This window comes from Pseudochaenichthys georgianus, chromosome 9, assembly GCF_902827115.2.
Source record: "Pseudochaenichthys georgianus chromosome 9, fPseGeo1.2, whole genome shotgun sequence".
In the NCBI taxonomy this organism is placed as follows: Eukaryota; Metazoa; Chordata; class Actinopteri; order Perciformes; family Channichthyidae; genus Pseudochaenichthys; species Pseudochaenichthys georgianus.
The window spans coordinates 22,761,989-22,785,336 of record NC_047511.1 but is presented as its reverse complement, the minus strand read 5'-3'; the positions used below and the strand labels follow the sequence as shown (position 1 = coordinate 22,785,336).

Genomic DNA, 23,348 nt, shown 5'->3' with positions numbered 1-23,348 from the left:
TTTGGACTCACAGTACAAGACATTACAGACTTACCTTGGACTTCGCTATTTTCTAAAATGTATAAACCCAACAAGTCATAGGGTCATAGTCACTGCTTTTATTATTGATTGTGTTGATTATATTAATCAACACAATCAATAATAAAAGCAGTGGTTAGTTAAAGTCTAATGAAGCATTACTATTTACTTTAATACACCCTGGCGAGTGGCGAAGGCTTTTGCCTCAACACAATCACTACATAGCCTTTTAATGTAGACTTATTTTACATAACTTATGTTATAACATATTTTGGTAACTCCCAGACTTTCTTAAGAAGACTGAACAAAAATCAATGAAAACATGCCAACAATTTAATGCTAAATACTTATTTTACCACCTCGTGAAATCTCAAGTCAAAAACACCAGAAATAAACTCATGAGCAGAAGTCACTGTGCCCATGAGTCAATTCGAATCACTGATCAAGTCAATTTTTACTTTTAACAAACACTATTAACAATAAAATACCAAACCTTTAAATAAAAACATAATTCACAAGTTACTCCAGATTTCACAAGTGTCAACTTTTTATTCTCTTAACAAATGTATTCAAGAGAGAAATACAAAAACATGTTTACATCTCAAAAACAAGTATATACTGAGATATAGTTAAGATATAGCAGGTATGTGTGTTTAAAATAAGTTCAATAGACAGATTTGCATATAAGAGCAATAGACTGGAAAAAACAATAATGCCAACATCAGATCAATCAAAGCACAGTTAGACGGCACTGCTAAACAAAAGGTGTTTACACATATAAGAGGTACATTTTAAGTAAGTTGATATTAAGTACTTGATTTAAAAAATTGGACAGCCAAAATACAGAGTGATGGAAGGCTGCACATGTAGCGTACAAATAATATGTTCACACATGAAATGACATCACTGAAGCAAATATGCACACATTAAGTTACCAGAGTGAATAGTGTAAGAACAGTCTGTAGTTTGGCACTGACTTTAAAGATCCTGCATCTCATGATAATAAATACAAAAATATTAACATGGCATTTTACTTCAGCTATAACATGATCCTAAAGTTGTGGTGTTTCTTATTCTAACTCAATTAGTTTGGTTACTTGCATATAGTAGATTTCCAGCCTAAAGCAAAGTAAACTTTAGAAGTAGGTGTGTAACGTTGGCTACAAAAGTTGAAAACAATTAAGAAGAAAGCATTTCTCATTCTCTGCATAGACAGTAAACCTCATTTATAAACACACTTATCTGAAAATGTAGTAATATTTATAGTTATTGCATTATCAGACGCAATCAAGGCACTGAACCTATCGAGAGGCTACTGATTCACTCATGATCACTCTAAAATGAATATGAGTTGCAAACAGCTTTACTAAATGGTCAGTTAAATACGTTCAAAACAGTCTTACCCTGATAACAAAATGGAAAATTATGCCATCTGAAGCTTGGACTTGAGCGAAATGCATAATTCATACATACTTTTGTAAACATGATAGTGTGTTGGCAAAAACTCTTAGTACCATTGTCACTCGCGGCTGTGGAGTTATTCATAGAATCAAAGACTAAATAGTAGATATATTCATTATAATGACGGACGTTTGGAGGGAACAAGAAGAAGAGCAAGAGAAGGGAAAGAGGTGTGCTTACAAAAATGATGATCCTAGATATTTGCTCTCTCTGTGGATCTGCAGTGCGACAGCAGGCAGGGATGGATTTAGAGGTGTGTGTGTATATACGTATATAATTGTGTGTGTGTGGGAGGGTTGGGATCAGTGTGTGTCCCTTCTGCTGCAACTCTTTCACTCGTCTGATTTCATCTTCATCTGTGCCTGCATTTGAGCGATCATCTGCTGCATGCGTCTCAGCTACAGAAAGACAAGAAACACAAACATTTAGTTTTTATTTTCAGGAACCCATTATAATTTTCACATCAATAGATTTAAATGTTGTTCCTTTACTTCATTTATTGATTCTCTCAAAACATATTTAAACAAAGAAAGCTAAAACACAGAAGTCTGCTGATTAAATCTTGCAGTTTTACTTTAAAACTACGAGTTGATGATCATTTCAGACCTTGTGTGTGTCTTTAAAGTAAAACTGAAAAAGAAAATGTCAACTCCTCAAGACAAAGTAGTAGAATAGTTCATTAAAGTGGTTTACAATTTCAACAGTTAGGGTGAATATGAATTTGCCCTTCAAGATTTAACCAGTCAGATGTCTGTGTTTTTAAAGGACCAGTAGGCCTATAATTCTGAGTTTTAGTACATGTCGTCCAGCCACGTCTGAAGGCAAACCACAATAACTGAACAAACAAACAAAGGAAGTGCAATCTATACAGAGACAAACATATGCTTGCTGACTGGTGCAAAAACAACAACACTTGGCAATTAAAGACAAAAGGAAAAATATCACATGGACAAAGTGTTATAGTTGAGATTTTCAAAATACAGGGTAACCTGAAATCTAAATAAAATCAAAAGGCAAATCTACGTTTATATCAGAAAGCGGACGTAATAGGAAATTAATACGTGTTTAAAAATGAATGAAGCATAAAATCAATGTCAAACAATAAATAAATAATCATTGGAAAACAAATGTCCAATCCCGAGTTACAGAGTAAAAGCAAATAAATAAAAGCAATTGGCTCATAAATAAGTGATTGTTCTCAATAGAACTCTGTAACTCGAGTTACAAGGATGTAAAGCTTTTAAAACGATCATGATGTACGGGGTTAAATAAAAACACTCACTGATGTATATCGCCATCTTGTGGTAGAGAACAGAACCGCCTAATCATCTTCAGAGGTGTATTTATTTTACTTCTAACAACTACATATAAAATACAGCTTTCATGTAAATAATATAAGATTACTCATGTAATATGTATTAAAAGTAAAAAAGGGTCAAGCTTGATTAAAGGCTCTTTTAATTTCTTAATAATTAGTGGGTTTTCTTTCTATTTTGAACAAAACTACTAAAATATTAAAAACTGGGAAACTTGGTATTTTTCACAATAAACTTCACTCGTAGCATTTTTTTTTTTATATGATTCCAATTCAAATGTACACAGGGAGACAGGCAAGTCAGGCAGGCAAGTCCCTGGGCAAGACACTTCACCCCAAATTGCTCCTGTGGGGATTGTCCACAGTACTGAATGTATGTAAGTCGCTTTGGATAAAAGCATCTAACAAATGGACATGTAATGTAATGCAATGCAATACCACACACCATTTATTTCAATTAATTAAATGAAAGCTTAACACTTGTCTACTTCTTTTTATATAATACGTACAAATTAAATAGCTCCATCCTTTATATAGAAGCACAGTAACATCATTAATGTAATCTCTCCTCCCTTCAAACCCTGAAAACACATCAACAAATGGACCACTGTCTCTGTAGATGCGTGTTTCCGACTCTTCACATAACTGAGGTCATTCCCAGCATTTAAACAGGCCAGGACATCCCGACCGGAAGTGATGGCATATCCTGCCTGGGCACATTGTTTACAAACAGATCTGATTGGACCCCACCCGCTCACTATAGAGCAGCAGCAGCAGCAGCAACACAAACAGGCCAATCAGGAACAATCAGGGAACAGGTTATTGTCTGGTGGCATGCAGGCTCCATGGCACAACAATGTAAACAAAACATATGGGAGATAGTGAAGTGGAAGTAAGTAGGACTGTTTTCTCTTTCTAACATACGAGTTGCAAAATAAATTAAAGCCAGTAAAACTAGGGACATAAAGGTATAATGACGAAATAAAAGGCAGATTTCCTACAGTCGGAGTGAGTCTGCATTTGCACTTCACTACATACAGCACCATGTAACCAGGTCCTGTGTTTTAAAAGGATAAGTCTTCATACTTAACTCAAATGCTCCTATGTACACTGACAGCGGCATACGGTTAATTAACAAGGATATTTTATGGTGGATTTGCTAGTTGAAGCCAAATAAATACTGGCGCTAGGATCACCTTCCATTAGTAACAGTCATTTACCAGTGAATGCAGCAATATTACCAAGTATTCAAAAGGATTTGTTTAGGTGACAAACACAACTTAATACTACTAACTAACTAACTAACTAACAGCTCCCTATTTAACATACACAAATTAATGTGATTATGTATTATAATCCTTAGAAAAATGTGTCCTTTGATCGTTTTAGGAGTTTTCAATATGTGAACGGACAGTCATCCACTTGTTTTTGGATCAAGCAAAACAATTTTTAAGCACCTGAGAAGCTGTGTGTGTTCTTACCTCGGCCTCTTTCTGTAGCAGGATCTGGTCTTTGTCCACCTCATCCTCATCCGCAGCCCTGCAGAGAAACCAAACATGTTAGCTAAAACTCTAATAGAGCAGCTCATGTGCAGTTTACATGAAATTAATCAGCTACTCACTTTCCCGATGTCTTCAGCCTCTCTGAGCGGAAGTTCTCATAATGCAGATCCTGAGTGACCTCCTGCAGGTCTTGCATGTGGGTCCTGCAACAAACACACAAACATGCAATCATTTCTTCATACACTGGGAGGCAGTAGAGCTCCCCTGTTCGATTTTCTTCAGTGTCATTTACAAACCGCTTAATGAGGATGAAGTTTTGTCGAGGTTTTAAAAAGACTTTCCTTCCGAAAATCCTATTACTTAACACGTTTTATTGCCAGGGAGACTCACACAAGCATGGTGCGCAGTTTGAGGAAGTCATTGTGATCGGGGTTCTCCACTTCAACAACTCCCCAGGGGTAGAGACGACCGCGGATCTTCTTCCCCTTCACCTCAATCAGCTGGTTGGAGCCAATCACAGCAAAGGGAATGCTCGCCTGGGTGGAGAAGATAAAGGTTCGAGGCGCCCAGAGAGAAACAATTAGTTAGTGAAGAGTTAGTGAAGAGAAGTGAGGTTTATGAGGAGGAGAATGGTATCCATCAATACATTAGCAGAGAAAAGTGTCTGTGGTTGTGTATCAGCCAACAGCTGTGTGTCCCTTTCTCACCTTCAGGACTCTGGTCTGCTCTTTAAACTCTTCATCCTCGTCAGAGTCGGCATCAGGTAGCTGATAGATTCTGATCCCGTGCTCTGCAATCTCATCCAGGATCTGAGCGGTAGAAAAAAGAGAAACATCGGGTGAGTGGGCATGTTGTGACTTCATCGTGACCCGATGACGTGGTCCTGTCACTAAAGGCACTACAAGAGGGGCAACTTCCCTCTTCTATTCTCAATTTGTAGTCCAGAAACCATGGATCTAGAGAGCCATTTAAGAAACAATCAAATGAGACTTTTCTTGTTTAAAATATCTTTCAATAAACTTTTTTTTTACCATTGAATTTCATTTGCATGCTTGATTCTTATGCAGTATATGCTCATAATATATATAGTATTTCTTTTTTCAGATACTCATCCATAATATACCTGTTCTTGTACTTGTACTGTTAGTGTATGTACTTAAGAGTTTTATCATACATATTAATAGACTACTTAAAGTCAGTGAAAGCTACAGCCAATTCCAGCATGGCACAGGTGTCCGTAATACATCTAAATCAATATATAATCTGTGTGTATTCACTGTAAACTGAGAGTCATGTGGACTAAATAACAGCTGCCACTGTAGACCACAAACAGAAAGTAAGAGAGCTGTATAGACTAATAGGAGGGTATGAGTGAGGAGCAGTTGTTGCAGCAACACATTTAATTAAAGCCCCCCATGGAGAAAAAGAGGCTTGAGACAGAACGGTTAGACAGGCAAAGAATAATACCAGGTCTGCGTGTTCAAGGGTCAGAAACTAAGTTCTCACCCTCCTTTATATAGAGGCTGACCGGTGAAGAAACAAGGTAAGACAAAGGAGCTTTCTTCCCCGCTACCTTTGGGACAGATGTCAGTATTTATTATTCTAAACATCAAAGCTGCATTTTTCTTTTGTTTTCTCGAGAGCAGGTTTTTTAAATCCACAATGTGGTCTTATGTAATGGAGCCAAAAAATGTCAAATGTGTTTTCCTGACTTTTTGGGGACTTTCATGTTCTGTAATGTTTAAAAGGACAGTGGTCTGTCAGCCAGGAGCCTGGGAAGTGAGCACAGGTTTTCCTACAGGTCCTGTTTGAGCCCTTGTTATGGCTGCCGCTTGTTTTCTCAGCGAGCTCTATGCGTAGTGTGTGCGAGATAGTGTGTGTGCGGGGGTCTCGGGTATTGTTGTGGGGCAGATCTGAAAACAAACAGACTTTGCAGGAGTCATAAGAAAGCGTGACTAAGGACCAGAGTCTCTTTCTTCCCTCAGTCCCTCAAACACACACGATTTACAGATCTGTCGAACAGGGAGGCTGAATAAACATCGCTCTGATGGGGCAGAGCACGAAGAATTTTGGGAAACTCTGAATTCAGTGGGGAAATAAACACGCGGGACACAATGGCAGGAAAAAATGAAACCAACAAGTAGATAAGGTAGAGAGAAACTCAAAAAGGTAATAAAAGAGGGATAAAAGCAAAGGCCATGTACCATTGAATGAATGCAAACCACACTGTAATATGGTCATCACACAAACGGGAGTCTATTGTCTGCCATCATCTGTTTCCAGACTTTGGTAAACCAAAAGCTTTAAAATGGCTGTTTACCTGGACTTATTCTGCTCCTAACATGTGCTTAGTACAGCCTGACACCTATAATCAAACCTCTCAGGCATCATCTCAGCCTGTTCCAAATCCCTGTTGTCTCCTGTTGATTTACTGTGCACAATGTAGGCAGTAATCCCTAATGTTCCACCTACCTACTCCTCAGAATTGTGTATTTGTGTTGGCACAGAGATGGTGGCAGTGGGAGCCATTTTGATTTTATGACCATCCTGTCCGGTTATAATACACCCCCCACCCCCGCCCCTCCCTCTGCTGTTATGGTTGGCCGTGCAGGTCCCCTCAATGCTGTAGGGTGGTGGACAAACAATACCACACAAGACTCTGCCTCAGTCTTAATTAGAAAAGGAAGCCTAAGATTTATCGCCTCATGTTTCTGGCACACATTTCTAAATGTAAATTGTTTTTGGAAATTATTTCGACATTTGGGGCAGTTATGATAAGTCAGAGGAGTGGAAGCTGAAGTTGTCCAGCTAGAAAATAGATTAGAAATTATAGAAGTTAGTTAAGCTTGTTCAATTCTAGGAATACCAATATTAAATATACTGCAGTGGTGACGTGTCGCCCAAATATAGTGTACCCGCAGGTCTATACATAGATATAATTACACAGGGTGAAGTCGTGAGAGACGTGGCTAAGCAGTTTTTCATCAAATGCACAGCAAGTTTAACCAAAACCACCAATCATAGTGAAACGGGGTGCAAACCCATCATTATGGGATAAACCGTTTCATCACATCTACCTGTCGCGGAAATAATGTCTACAAGATTTGTTCATTCTCACAAGCAAACCCACCAAAATATGTATGACTCAAACAGCTTCTAAGCAATGACCCATGGACAACAATGGCACAAAACAAATGAATGCTTAAGAAACAGAACAAAGAGACAAAAGAGAGGATTGTGGTGAGACCTGCAGCGCTGACGTGCAACAGGTAACAAACCACATGCACAAAAACACACTCCCAATAATACAGTTGCAGTGTGACTGCTGAGGTCGTCAGAGCTGAGCCTCCTCTGGCCTGGCATGGTGATTGTATCCATTAAACTTAAACAGGGAACAATACTTGGAAGTAGAAACATGTACCAGAGCATTCTCAGGACATCAACACACACAAAACAAAACAATGAAACTGCATCACGACACTAATCAACCCTGATGGAAGAGCAAGGATCAGGACAAGAGCAGCAGCACGTTGACGTAACGGTTATGTAACCTCACAGCTGACTGCCAGCTTCTGCAGAGTGTCCATGGGAATGAAACGGGGCATCATTGCCATTAGAAATAGTAGATCTGATCAGCTTTCAGTCGCTTTTAAACCTTGTTTCATACAGACAAAACCCAGGGGCCCTCTTTTTCCAAGACTGGAGAGTTTATTAAAGGAAAATCCTGGCCATGGTGAGCGTGAAATCCGTTCTGCTGGGTGCCTCTATTCCTTATTAGACTCCTGTTGAACCAACTATGCGTCTACTTATCACTTAATACATTTACTGATTACTTTGCACATTTTAAATCCATTTCATAGACACAGAAATCTCTGATCGTCAGAGCAAAGGCCTGGCTTTAGATTATATGTTACCGACAAATGCAACAGGAAGAGTTCATTGTAATAAAAAGTTCAAATCAAGGAGAGTGTTGAAGAGGTTAAACAATGAAGTAAGAAATGTCATCATCCTCAGTATTCAACATCGCTCCAGTGAGACATGTATGCTGTAAAAGTGTTTTGTCCATTTCCTTGTTCGCAATACAAACTCTTCTCACATAAAGGGCAAGAACACCGTTTGATAAAGAATGATAACACTGTGGCAAGTACCAGCATCTCCAGTCATAGATCTCAGTCTAGACTGGTAGAAAGTCTTCAAGTATTGAGGCTGCTCCAATAAGACTCTTTTAAAAACAATTCAGACAGTTTCTCACACAAAGCTTCACTGCTCCTAGTACTAGACTCCTGGTACTAGGATGGGTTAAACGCAGAGAACACATGTCACTGTATGGTGTCTGTGCTCTGCATGTGTGACCATTAAAGAGGGTTTCATCCCTCCCAATTCTATTCTACATGGTTTTTAAGATAATCTATAAAGAACTATACATATTTACCCTGAGTGAAGAGATCTGAGCTGTGTGTCACTGTAATTAATATTGTTAACAAAACATATTACATACCCCAATTACAAGATTAAAAGACAAGTAAAAGAGGTCTGCAACATGAAAAGAAAAAGCTGATTCCTACGTATATTCTTTAGTTTCCAAACTTGCTAACTTTAAGACACCAGAACAAATGCTTCTCTCTTGCCAGGAAACGCCTTTCAAGTAACCGGCTCTCTCCTGCCTGCAGGGAGTCTGAGGGGGTGAGAGAGCCCAACAATACCTGATCAGAGGGGGTCCGAGGGATTTAGACCTCATACCAGCCTCCCAGACACATACACAAACACACACAGACTTTCACATAAATATAGCTAACAGTTGCCTCACTTTGTGAACTGGTATAATCTGCCGTTTGGGGTATGAGAACAGTTTACATGCTACATGTCCGGAGCTTTGTAGCTCCAGGAGGCCGGTGGATCACCGCAGATCGAGGATGTTCTACAAAACATCTACATGGCAAATCCTTCTAAAAGTTCTCATACAATAAAGACTCACACACGCAGCAGCATACGGGAAAACAATACTTTCCTGTTAGCAGGATTAAAGTCTCTTGCCTTCATGCACAGAAACACAATCCAGATATATTATTCAGTCAGAGTCTGAGACTCAGGGTCCAGACTGGAACAGCCAGAGAATGGAGGCACTGACGGAAAGTACAGAGGAAGTAAGCAAAACCATGGCAACGCTCAGGCATCATACGAGTTATGGTGAACAACACACTTGCATGAACACACACACATACCTATTGTCTGGGCTAAGTATTAGTACAGTTAAGACCACCCACCTCTCCCTCTGACCAAGGAGCATGGGGAGGAACAATTGAGCTATTCATGTAATCTTGTATCTTAGTGAGATTTACAAGGGGACACTGAGTTTAGGATTTCAACCACACATCAGGCTTTAGTGACTCGGTCTGGTAATCAAAAGGGTCTCAATGGCCAACTCAAGAGCAAAAAGTGACTCATTAGCAGCACGGCAAAGTCCGGAAGCCATCTTTTCAGGTTGGCCCGCTAACAAGGAAACCTGCTGTTTTCCCACTGTGGCCAGCTTGTACTTTCTTCACTTGAGAACAGATGATTGTGTGTAATAGAGCTGAGGAAAAATGCATATTTATTGTTTTAAAATCCACTGAGACTTGGAGCATGCCCTGGCACAATGACTGCTGGGGGGCAGAAAAATAAATATATCCACGTGTTTGAAACACTGGCAGGAAAAGACCCCGGGCACGCACAGACAGACGCACGGGCACACACAGACAGACGCACGGGCGGGCGGACACACACACACACACACACACGGAGAAAAAACATTAAAATGGAGTGGAACATCAAACTCACATGATTACATATCGTTGATCCACCTTCTTAACGTGCATCATAATTATTTGTCTCTAGCTCAACTCAATGTTCACTTTCTGTTATTGCTTTTTAAGGAAACCTGGTGACAATACAGGCCGGTACGAGCAGTCTAAACTGATAAATGTGTCCCAGCGGGGGCGTAGAGCTGGTTCACACAGCAGGAGTATGGTGGAGGGCAGTGAGAGAAGACAGAGAGTCAGACAATGAGGGGGAAACTGTGATAGAGCCTTGGCTGGGGATGAAATATAGCAGCTGACGAGGCAAACATGAGGGAGGGATCTGCATGGCACACATGAGAGCAGAAATAAACAGGGAGGCACAACAGGCTGTGAGAGGTAAGGAGAAGGGTGACCAGGGCAGACAGAAGGGAGGAAGAGAGAGGGGAGTGGAGGGAGGAAAAGAGGCTGATCTATTGTCTGCAGCCTGGTACAAGAAGAGGAGGAGCAACAGGGTTCTGCAGACACTGCTGACCTCTGAGATATCACATAAATGTATGTCAACATTGGTGGCTAAAATACTTCTGCTAACCTTTCCTCATTACTAAACAAGTTCAAGACAACTTTCCTACCGCTTATCTAATAAAAGGGTTTTCACAACATATTCTGTACATTATTGCTGATAGTTGCATTATTATATTCTCCGTTTATCATTCCATCCTAATTTCCTAGAGTACAACGTTTTGTCCTGTCTGACTGTGTCAAGTTGTTCACTCAACAAACACAAAAGTCAACAATAGCAGCAAATCTTCATATTTGAGAAGCTGAAACTGAGAAATCTTGACACAAAAAAGGAATGAAATTAGTACAGAATCATTTTCAATTGACTTTTGTGTCGTGTTTTCCTGCATATGATGTGTCATATGCAGGAAAACACGACACAAAAGGAGGCATTTTTGCATTTTTTGCTTTAATCAGGATTCCAGTTCAAACCAGCTGTGTTTGGTCCTCTGGGTTCAAACAGAAAACATCCAGTGATGCAGTTTGAGGCTAAAGCCCTGCACAGGATATGACTGTAAGGTCCCAGACTGAGAGGATCAGTCCCTCAATATACCCTCCTCAGGGCAACTTATGAGCTAGAGTCCAGTCCACATCACCCCAGCAGAGGAAATTGGCATTAGAGCAAATAAAAAAAAAAGGGGACACAAAGACGCAGAGGAAGAAAGAGGTGAGTGAGGCACTGCCAGGAGAGGAAGGACCGGGCTAGAGGCGAGCAGAACTAAAGGGGATGAAAGCTTAATGATGGGAGGTTTGTTAACTTTGTCCGTGAGCCGGAGCTGCGCAGGGCAGCAAGTTGTGTCTTGTCAGTGGAACAGTTTCGACACATTGCAGGAAACTCATATTGTTCTGTACAAGCTGTTTCCCCCTCATAAAAAGTAGAAAGACTGGACAATACTTGAGAGACCTGGGGGGTGGGTGGGGGTACAATTTACTAAGACAAATGGTGAGAAAGTACCAAAAAAACCAACTAATAACTACTGTGGGAGAAAGGCTGGGGGTTATCAATCATCCTCCAGCACTCGGCTCAGTGGCAGCTTCTTGACTGTACCGGACTGTATGGGCGGACTCAGGCACGTATACCTAAGAGCCACTTCAACTAATCTGATCGAACCAACAAATAGTCGAGCATGATACATTTGTTCTTTCGAGAGACACTTAAAGAGATTAATGAGCATTACTATGACACTTACTATTTACAATGACTGCAATTACATGCACACAAGAAATCAGACTACTGCGATAAATCAGTAAGGGCCGTAAATCTAAGAGCACATTTTTCAATAGTTAACATTGTCTAAATAATCAGATGTCAACCCATGTATTTTTATAGGAACTCGAATTATTAAAATATGAATAGCACTGTGTGTAATTTGTTCCACTAAGGCTCTGACAATCAAAGCGATGACAAAGGCCAGACTTAAGTGACGTTGTGAACTAGCCGATGAAAGTCTATATGTCAGAAATTCCCCAAAATGTGCCCCAACAGGAGATAATATGCCCTCCTAAGGGACACATGGTGTGGTTTCTAAATGTGAAGCAGATAGCTCAATTAACCCTCTGCATTTCCTGGCAATAATCGCTTGTCCAGGAATTCACTATCATCAGACAGTTAAAACAAATTTAAACTATTTTGCATTACAGTATATCTGGAAATAAACATGTTTTTTACTGCTTAGAATAGAAACCAAATTGATGTGGGTAGTGTGCGGGTGTTTGTGTGTAGACCTATTTAAGTGAGTTTGATCATTTTGTTAAACTGGGCAGCTCCTAAGTGTACAGTAGAAATGTTTGTTAGGGGAACACTTAGCGGAGCATGTGAACACACTCTTTTAAACAGATAGTGCTATGGACAGTAAAGAAGGCAGATCAGAGAGATAATGTTACAGTATTTCAGCTGCCCCACTTTTAGAGTTTACTATTCACTGATATTGGCCACGTTTTTACAGCATCAGTGATTTGATGGAAAAACATTAACAAAATCAAGGTATGTCTATAATCAAGACAGCTGACCCACTGCACGCTGCCAGCTGAGGTAGAGAGTTAACAAGCATGGGGGTTTTCTGCAGATTGGAGGTCAGTGGTTGCAGGAAACACGGTTTTGTTCATCTTAAGTGCCAGAGGAACACTCAGAAGGTTTGAAGAAGGTCAAATCACAAACCAACTGTACAGAGTACAATTCAACTGGCAGGTCCCTTCAGGACAAAGCAGTTTAGAGATTGACCCTTTGATGCCGGAGCAACTTGCATACGTGCGCATAAACAGAATAGATAGAGTTCCTGTATTTTATTGCACTAATGAAGCACATCAATCTTGTTTTAGGAAATTCAGTAAAGAACACTACGTGTGTCCTGAAAGGTTGATCCTGTCTCCCCAAGATGCTGCATCAGCAGATCCAAACAATGGGGCTGTGGGAGCATCGAACAAAGACTCCTGCTGAAGGGCAGAGGGCTGGACTCTAGTCAGCCTGCAGACACTCAGCCAGACCACATATCTAGTGTTCAACTAATTTTCAAAGTTGTGTGTTGAGAAGAGTAGTGGTTGCAGTGAGGTGTATGTGTCTTGTTTTGCACTATTGTGTCTTTCCCCGCTGGACATTAGGAAGCTGAGGAGTGTGTAGACAACTTGGGTCGCTTCCAACAGGAAGTATCTGGGATGGGTTGAGTCTGGATGAGATGTGCTGCCTCTATTAAAGACAACACACTTTTCCTATGTAGGTCCCTCCTAATGTTTCCTCTCTTATGTTAGCCCGCCCTCTACTTTGCAGTATCACAAAGTGGAAGACATACATCTCTGTAATTAAACCCTTATTTAAAGCAGTATTTTGTACCTTACTCACCAAATCATCAAGTTAGACATTCTGTTCAGATTTATTTCTCTGTCCCCTCTGCAAAAAAATTGATGGGCAGAAGAGCGTTCATGTTCAAAGCCCCAACAGACGGGAATACTTTACCTGCTGCCATTAGATCTTTTGCATCATTGGGTATGTTTAAACATGCATTATCATCTCACTTTCAACTGGTCTGTACTTGTTATTAATGAAACTGCTATTGATGAAACTGATTTGCTTGACTGTCTCAAATTGTAATGATTGTATGCATTGCTTGAATTTTACTTAACAGACTGTATGTGGTTTGTCTTGTGTGTCATGTTTTGCATTTTGTCTTTTTGTTTATGTATGTCTGTAAGTTGTTGCTGTTGTCGGGACCCCCTTGAAAACGAGATGGTGCATCTCAAGGGGTTTATCCCAATCAATACAAATTTCTATATATATATAAACAGGGAAGTAGACGTGGGTTTGCTCACATGAACAAAGATCTGTCATAGCACGCTGCCAAAAAGGATGAATAAGTGATTTTGATATTTCAAGTACATCTGCATCATTCAGTGATCCACTGTTTAATGACTAAACCACATAACTGCAGATGGGACAAAAACAAACACATAACGCACCTCAAAAGTCTCAAACATTCAAGTAATTGGGCGTTCCAGATTTCGCCTTGTGCCAAGAATCAATTCTGAATGCAAAGATGCATACACCTAGAAAACAGTGGATAGCCATTTGGATCCAAATTGTTTGTGTGCAGGTGTGTGTGCATATCAGACTCACCCTTCTCTTCAGGCGATCCCTCTCCCTCAGTGTCAGTGTGTCAGCCTTGGCGATGACTGGAACAATGTTTACTTTGCTGTGGATAGCCTTCATGAACTCCACATCCAGAGGCTTCAGACTAAAGAAGAAATATCACAATGAGACAAAGAACAATAAGGACACCGTGGAAAACAGAGGACAGCAGACATAGAAGGAGGTTGAGGTGAGGTGATAACACTGAATTATGTAATGTTAAATGAATGGGAAACAAAGCCAAAGTCACTGCTAAGTTTAATAAGTACATTTGGTCAGAAATTGCAGTTAAGAGAAAATAGCCTATTGTAAAAAGTATAGGAACAAAACAGTTATAATTGTTTCTCAATGTTGGAAGTTTAGGCTAGCCACTGCTAGCTACAATATAGTTATTGTGTAACTACACTAGTTAGCAAGAGTGCTATATTTTCAATCATCCAACATGCTGATTTTTTGCCTTGTAGTTGTTTTAGGAGAGTTCTCGTCTTTCTGAATGTACAGAATAGACCCGATTAAACCACAGATGGGTAGGTATAACATCCCTCAGAGAGTATGTTTGTTTACCCGTGTCCAAATGGAGATATGAAGTAGAAGCAGCAGTGCACCCTGTTGTCCACAATGTGTCTTCGGTTCAGCCCGCTCTCATCGTGGAGGTATCGCTCAAACTGATTGTCAATGTACTGGATGATGGTCTTGAAGCTGCAATTAGAGACAAACAAGTAGAAAACCTCCTTAATTGCACCAAATGTCCATGTAAACACAATTTTAACATCAACACTGAGAATGACAATAGAGAAAAGGAAATCATACACGTCATTTTGAAGGCTATCAAGGAAGATATCTGTGCCACAAATTGCTTTGATTGGCGCAATATAAGATCTTAATTACAAAAGTAAAACCCTGAAATTCTCCTACTTTCAAACACTTTCTTACTAAAGAGTGCAAAGGGGATGTTTTTTATGTTATTTCTATTTTTCTTTTGGGTAGCCTTGGGAAAAGTACAGGACAATAAACAGGAAATGGTTCTTGGAAAGAGGCTACATTGACGCAACTAGCACTGGAGAATGGCATACGGGCAAACACACACACACACACAGGGAATGCAGAGGGAGGAGAGGTAGTACATAGGGAGTTTGAAGTGAAACTCGAGAACGGGAGTAGTTAAGAACAGGAGGGAAGGATGAGAGAGGAGGCTGGACAGGAAACATTTCACGAGTCTTAATCACTCCCAAGTCCTCCTCGGCACATAAACACACCAGTCCTGGCTGTTGATGGCATCGCCGTATCCAGGGGTGTCAACCACTGTGAGGCGAAGCTTCACTCCTCTCTCCTCGATCTCCACGGTTGATGCCTCAATCTGCACCGTCCTCTCGATCTTCTCTGTGAAGTAGAATTAAAGAATAATCGATGGGGGCATAGCAGAGAAAACACCTCAGTGCCCAAGTGGTAAATTGACGTCCAAAATGCCTGCCTGAGCTATGTGCCAACACAAGCCGCTGAGCTGCCACAACCTCAGGCTTAAAGAAGCTGGAAAGTACCTTAAATAATGAAATCATAGGTTTTGACGTCTAAAAGATCAGGGAGGGCCTCTGTAATTGTATATATAAGCCAGAACAAGTCCTAACCTAAGTCAAGTCATAAGAAGGGCAGGGTCGTATTCTGAGACTAAGGCATTCCCAACATTCCTCTTGAAATAATGCGCTGCTGGAGACTTTGCAGCAGACATTTCTCTAATATTACAGTGTGCATATTGGTGTATATGTATGCATGTGTATGTAGTGGGGAGTTTACCTGCGGCACCAGGGATGCAGCGTTCGGGGTACAGATCAGTGAGGAACAGGCTGTTTATAAGTGTTGACTTCCCCAAGCCAGACTCCCCTGGAAGTACAAAGAGAATGGAAAATGAAGCTCTATTCTCTAAAGAGGTCATATAGTCTACATTAAATGAAAAAAGGGATCACTCACCGACAACCATTAGGGTGAATTCAAACCCTTTTTTCACTGATTTCCGGTGCACTTGGTTAGGGAGGTTAGCAAACCCAACATAACCTGTTGCATCGGGGAACTGTGGAGAAGAAACGACAAACAAATCATCAACACTGCAGTTAATACAGAAGTATTAAACTGGTGATATTAAGAACTCAGAATAAATTACACAATATGTATTTAATATTAGTGTTAACACTGTTTAGTCATTTCTATGTCTTACACTTGTTCCTCTCACTCCCAGATATTTTTATAAATTGTATTTTAAAGTGAGGAAAGGTGCAAGTGAGTGTATATGAGTAAGATTGATGGAAATACACATTAAGAAATTCCTGCGGGCAATAAAGACTAGCTGTGAAACACTTACACGTGTATACAGGATTTCCTCTCTGGATGCCTGTGTGAGTGTGTGTGCATGAGATTACAAGTTCCATGAGTCTTAATCACCTCTGCCTTATTAGAAACCCCTCTTGAACACTCTGTAGATCGGTCATAGTTTAGTTTTAAAACCGTGGGGAATTTTCAGGCTGATACTCACCTTCCCTTTCTCTCCAGACTGAGACATCTCTGCTGTTTACTGGATCAACAAGCCTGCTGGTGAAATAAAGAGATATGGTTGAGTGATTGAAATCAGATGAATAAACTTAAAAACAGTTCCTTGTACCTTCCCACTCAATCACAAAAAAGAATCCTTATACCTGGCATTTGATTAGAATCTTTCTCAAGAATTCATTCAAGATCAAGAAGTGATGTTTAATCTAAAGTATAATTAATCAGAGCTTTAGAGGAAAAAACACTATAAGCACTCAAAGTCATGACATAGTTGCAAATCTTTTGCTGCTCTACAAAACACACATAAGGTACGATTAGCTCTTCTTCCTTCGTTAATTTTACACCCATTTCTTTTTGATTTTCAAATATTATTGACCGTTTTCCAATTCAAGGTAGACACATTTATTTGGCAATGTTAAGTTTTGATGTAATAAAGCTGCCAAATGCCTCAAGACATCCATTAAGAGAGCTGAAGTCCCTCCCCTTTCGGTGGACCACCAAGGGAACTTTTTTTCTGGAAGAAATATGGATGTAGTTAACAGCAAGAGAAAAATCTTGATTTTAACCTGTTTAAATGGGCTATTACGTTTTATATTTCAACGTTTTTTCAAGTCGAGAAAATCACAGTTTGTCCTACAACTTTTGAAGTACTATCACGAAAGCAAACCCCACGTCACAGTATTTATGTTGTACCAACTCTGTACATTGAGTCCACGATGGGGCTGCCGACTGCACTGTTCTTTAGCAGTATCTCACGGAAGGAGGACAGATTAAGAGCTTTGGGCAACAAGTGTGTTCCCGGACTGCCATTTAACTGTTGTATGTACCCTATGCTCATGCCCCACTCTATGACCCAGAGCAGACGACAGAGCAACAAGCCAACATGATAAATTAGCTCCATAATGAGTGAGCAGGAAGAACAGGCTCCATTTTATCACCAGCACACTGGCTCTTGACAGGTGGAGTGTGATAAGCATTAGAAAGTAGCAGGCTGCCGTGCGCTGCCAAACGGAGATGCACTCTGGTTTTGTAATGAGGAAAAGAGGTGGCATGGGAATCTGGATTGACCTTTTTCCATTGGAATGCAACAAACACACAGTTTTGGACATTTGGGTGGAAGACCATCTCACACTGGTAAATGTATTAGATGGTAGTCGGGGGGCCCTCTGTATCTACATGAAATTGGGCAGAGATCTCTCATACTGACAGGGTGGTTTCACCGAGCCCTAGGGAGAACAATGGCTGTTTATCCTTCTGGTTCCTGAAGACTTTCCAATACAGGGCAGCTCAGCTTGGGGAGGAGGGAGAACACGTGGCTCACCCCTGACCAGAATCAGGTCCGACCACATGTTAGGACAGCAAGGCGAGAGACCAATAACATAGGGTTAAGGGTTGCCAGGGTAGCACTGTAAAGGTCTGAAGGTGAATCCAGTTATACAGACAGGCTATAAGGCCTTTGAAAAAATTAAGGGGGGGGGTAAAAGCACACAAGACATCAGAATATGTAAACTTGGTCTCCAAAAAAGTATGATCGATAGATTTCGTTATATTTTCTTTAAGATTTATGATTCATTGTTTACCATGTTTACCAATTTTCACCCAGGTTACCAAAATGCATTCTGTGGGGAATATCAACACGTTTACCAATTGTCATGGCAGACTATTGAAAGGTTGTAGACATTTATCTAAGAAAACATAAATGTCAATCAACCAACCAAAAAGTGAAATGTCCATCTCACAGTGTCACTAAATAACAAGTTGAGTTTGGAGCAGAGTAATAATTGACCATCCCAAGAGCCACAAGATATAGTTTGGCTTAATCGTTTAGTTCAGCCCTAAAAACACAACAAAATGGATGATTAATTGGCTTTCATTATTAAGGAACCTCTACTTTAATGTATCAGCCCACACAGGTGAATTCATGTGTATCATACACACTCCAAGTGTTATTCCTCTACAAGCTCTGTGGGAACCAGCATTAGGCAGATTAATTCAACCTTTCCAATATCGCAGTTGTAATATCACAAAGACAACACTACAGGACAGACAGGCAGGAGGCACATTTCAATAATACGCTCTTAATAATGGCCATTTAATCGGCCGGGCAGCTGAGCTGCTTACACACACATACGCACAGCTAATCAACGGGCCAGACGTGGGGGAGATTAAACAGTTTGGGGACAAAAGGGAAAAATGCCACCTTAATACAGCCAAAGTTCTTGGCACGTGATGCATTTACAGTTGACTTATTGGTTTAAGTGAAGCTATGAAGGGGACGCAGTGCTGGTGGAACTATTCCCCTTCTTGACAGGCTGTGTCAAGGGTGCTTACACACACTTTCCATGGATAAAAGCCTTTCTGCTCTTATTGGAAACATTGAAACAATAATTTCATACCATGGAGATTAAGTTGACTCAGTGGCACAACAACAACAATGTTAATTTACTGGCACCTGATCAAAGAAACGGGGAACTGAGAGCTTCTCAGCATAATAAGGTTATGTTGACACATGTAAAGACACATACAGCAATACATAAACAGGGGGGCTTGGCTGTAATTAAGTATGGGGTCAAAGGTAATGATTGTGAGCAAGAAAAATAATGATACTCTTTTTTAAGCTGGTATATTAGAAAAACGTTATCAAATGAGCCCAATGAGAGGATAAAGCTACAATAAATGGAATGAAAAACTCTTTTGTCCATGAGGAAACCAGCAGGCCTGACCATAACACAAACAGAGAATAAAGCACAGGATGGACCGTTTATGATAATGGGGACAGGAGAGGAAATAACTCAAAACAAGTGGGAGTCATACAGAAACAAAATGTTATACCAACACAAAGCTACTCACACTGTTGGCTGCCGTTCAGAACGATGAGGTTGAGGTGAAAGTAAACTCTTAATTCATTGTGAAACTAACATTGTAGCAAAGCTGCAGGTCATATACTTTTTTAATCTCTATGCCCATTTCTGGCAGGGGAATGGTATAATTATGTTTTGTAAATAGGCATTTGAATGGGAGAATATTGCAAATGAAAAAATAAAAGCTAAATTGAACGACATGTTCAAATTCCTTTAGACACTTATTATATCTATAAACCATTTCTAAGTTTAGTTTCAGATAAACAACAATATCATCATTGTTTGTAATGAAAATTATTCAATTATGACGATAAAAGTAAGTTGTAGCCCTAAACCGACATTATCACTGTTTCATTATGCCTATTTAGTGAGAGCCAGGGGCGGACTGGCCATCGGGAATACCGGGAGTTTCCCCGGTGGGCCGGTGCTGTGTGTGGGCCTAAATCCTACCGGCCCACATTTGTAAGTGTTCCGGCCCAGCCCAGCCCAGTGGGGTGTGGCCAGGGTTGGGTTGTAACGGAATACATGTTACGGCATTACGTAATCAGAATACAAAAATCAAGTAACTGTATTCAGCTCGTGTTACATTTGAAAAACGAGTAATCTGATTACAGTTACTTTCGTAAACCTGAAGTGAATACATTTTGGATTACTTATTGGAATTATTGGTGGAAAGATTTCCTCACAACATGTAATATTCATTACTAAAGGTACAGCCTTGTCTGGTTTCTTGCTCAATGGCACCACGGCAGGGCAGGAGGTGAACTGGGACCTCTCCAAGTAGAAGTCCACACTCCAAATAGGTCTGGTCGGGGACTTGAACCGGCGACCCTACGGCTCACAGTCCAAGCCCCTACTGACTGCCATAGATTTAGTCCCTAATTTTGCTCTCAAAATGGACCAGATTGATGCATTTAACTTCGACATTTAAAAAAAAATCTTCCCGGGGGAGCTTGCCCCCGGACCCCCCTAGAGGAGGTGAGGTCCATCACCTGCCCACACCCCCTGTTAAATTGTCTCACCCACATTGAGGATGCTTCGTACGTCGCCCATGTTTTATTCCATGTGTCAAGTCAGGCAAATTGGGTCAAAATGTTATTGCATCAATGATCTGTTAACATTAAAATCACTAAATATATGCCGTAACTAGTTTTGCTCTAGGCAACTCAAGGGCTCAGGTAATGTGATTACTATATGAATAATTGTCCAAAATAACATTAAAGGCATAGGGTTTTTTGTTAAGTAACATACTTTCGTCGCCGGCCGGCCGATACATGCCGCGCATTAAGTGGGCCTGTCTGTCAATTAATCCCCGGGCCACTTTTTCCCCCCAGTCCGCCCCTGGTGAGAGCCAACATATTTCCATGACTACATCAGAGTGGGTGAAGGTATATCAAATGTCAATATATATTACAATGTTAGCACAATAAATCTGCTACTTGTGGGACTCAAAGTTATTTTGAATATGCGTTTCTTCTCCTGGTGTTTTGAAGTAAACATAAATGTCCGGCTGTGTAACACCATTATTCAAAAAATGCAATCTGAGACAATAGTTCAAGTCCACTAGGGTCTGTCAATGTGAAACACGTTTTGTTTGTCCATTCACATCACAGTGTGAAACAGGAAGAAACATCCCCTTGTAGTATATAGTGTCAGACACATGTCTCCCCTAGTACTCCTGTGCAGGCCAGTGTGATAAGGTTGTGGGATGAGGAAAGGTCAGAGAGCAGTTAAGGTGCTGGATCAGAGGCCTGAGACATCTTTCAGTACTAAGAGATGTTGCCATTCTGATAGCAAACTGGTCTGTGTCCAGCTGGATAAAAAGCTAGTTGTTTCTAGAGAAGAGGATAGCTGCCAGCCTGAGATTACAGCGAACACAGTCGGCGATCGAGCCCATAGCATTCACCACTCGGCAAAAAAGGATGTGAAATATGCATGTTTTCACTGAGTCATAAACACAAGCAAAGATGGACGATAACTCTTCAATAGTGGCCCTCCGCCATTTCTTTGACAGACACATAATGAGAATATGTTATTGTTTCCCACTGTTATTGTGAAGTTGTCTAAACACAACATTTGTTTTGCACATATTTCCCTTTACAATCAAAGGTCACTGATTCATCAGATGTTAGAAAGAGATTTTAGAGTTCAGGATTGTTACACAAGAAGAGATGTACAGGAAATGTGTGGAAGTCAATGCTTAAAAGGGCACGTGAATGTAGATTGAATGTGCAGTTGATTTAAGAGTATTTAGGCCGATTGATTTGCAGAGGGTTTCTCTGGAGTTCAATGGGGAAATAAACTAGCCTACGTCAAAAGCACTAAGTGTTTTAAAAAAAAATTATTGAGCTACCGTCATTGTTATGAAATATTGAAGCGGGAGGAAATACTTACTTGCACATTTTGTCAAATAATTGAGGAGTTTATGAATCAATGCTTCAGTCACTGAGTTTGAAACGTGTGTGAGGCCCTCTGTGTTTGGGATGTCCACCACACCCAGCCTAACAAACACTGACTGAGTTCACTAAACATCAACTGGGACAATGACATTATAATGTGTACGTATGCAGATTAAAACCGTAAATCAATAAACTGTAATAGTGCTCTTTGAAATCGAATTGGATAAACCGAGTTTGAGTGTAACACAGCACTGAAACTTCGTTCACGTTACATGTCAAACTTTAGCAACAGTTGTTACCGCGATGGTGTCATGTTGCCAACTGACTACTGTGTTTCCTCTCCTCCTGCTCCGACTCATTAAAACGGATTCAACAAAGCAAACACAAATACAAACAAACCTCTGAGCAGTGCCTTACCTGAACGTAACTTTGAATGATTGTTAATCGACAGGAGCCGTTTTGCCTCTTGCTGCTGCCCCAGCCCAGGAAGGGAAACCCGGAAACCGTCCCCGCGAGCCCACCCTCCTCCCTCAAGCGTTTCATTCCAACGCCTCTCTGCTGCGCCACTGACGCCATTACGGCTCAACCTGCGGGACGGCTGAGCAGCAAACACCACCCCTTTGTGGATCCAACATGGCTGCCTGAGTGATACAGTTTCTTAGCCATTCGAACAGTGAAGGGTTGTTTTCCCTGTCGACTCATGCGTTCGTGGGAAATGTTAAATGTAGGCCTAGGTACTGTTTGATATAAAACAGTTCATTTACAATTTGATTAACCACTGGACATCCTATATAACCTGCTATCTAATAGTGGAAAACAGGTACTATTCCTAAAAATGTAAATATTTATAGGCTTAAACAAAATTCTATCCTTGTATATTTCCATTGAATGCCACGTTATTCTACTTTCAGGTGATAATAATAGGCTATATCTCCTTCAAAGTTAATTTATTTGAAAGTCTCTCTTTAGTTTACAGACAGTAGCTATAGCTATAAAAAAAAAGCATGAGGAACTTTTGAAATGTTCGTTATAAGGTTCCAAAATCTAAAATAAGGTTAAATATCAACAATATATAGATTAATTGATAATAAAATAAAACTTGAATAATAAGGCGTTTACATGGATTAAAGTCATTAGCCTACATTTCGCAAACTATTCTATGGTGGGTGGTGCATGCATGTCCTCCACCTTACATTATAACAAATGCTTGTGTACATGTTTCTGCAGGGACCAAGAAAACAAAATAATCAAAAACTGCTTTAAATCAAAATTGATACATTCAGAATAGATGAGATTTTAT

General features: G+C 40.3%; 1 protein-coding gene across 2 annotated transcripts; it reads right to left on the bottom strand.

The window, feature by feature from the left end:
• Positions 1-547: 547 nt before the first annotated feature.
• On the bottom strand, positions 548-22,574 carry LOC117452748 (septin-2). 2 transcript variants are annotated; one of them, XM_034091498.2, is made up of 12 exons: positions 22,466-22,574; positions 16,775-16,827; positions 16,216-16,315; positions 16,042-16,128; positions 15,507-15,630; positions 14,815-14,949; positions 14,239-14,356; positions 5,004-5,105; positions 4,687-4,832; positions 4,416-4,499; positions 4,276-4,333; positions 548-1,877 (listed from the first exon to the last, which is right to left on the bottom strand). In XM_034091498.2, exons 2-12 carry the CDS (start codon positions 16,799-16,801, stop codon positions 1,812-1,814), a joined length of 1,047 nt encoding a protein of 348 aa, XP_033947389.1. In that variant the 5' UTR covers positions 16,802-16,827; positions 22,466-22,574; the 3' UTR covers positions 548-1,811. The 2 variants fall into 2 exon arrangements, with proteins under 2 accessions (XP_033947389.1, XP_033947390.1); XM_034091499.1 differs by having other exon boundaries at positions 16,775-16,830; positions 22,466-22,567.
• Between the last annotated feature and the right edge of the window lie 774 nt (positions 22,575-23,348).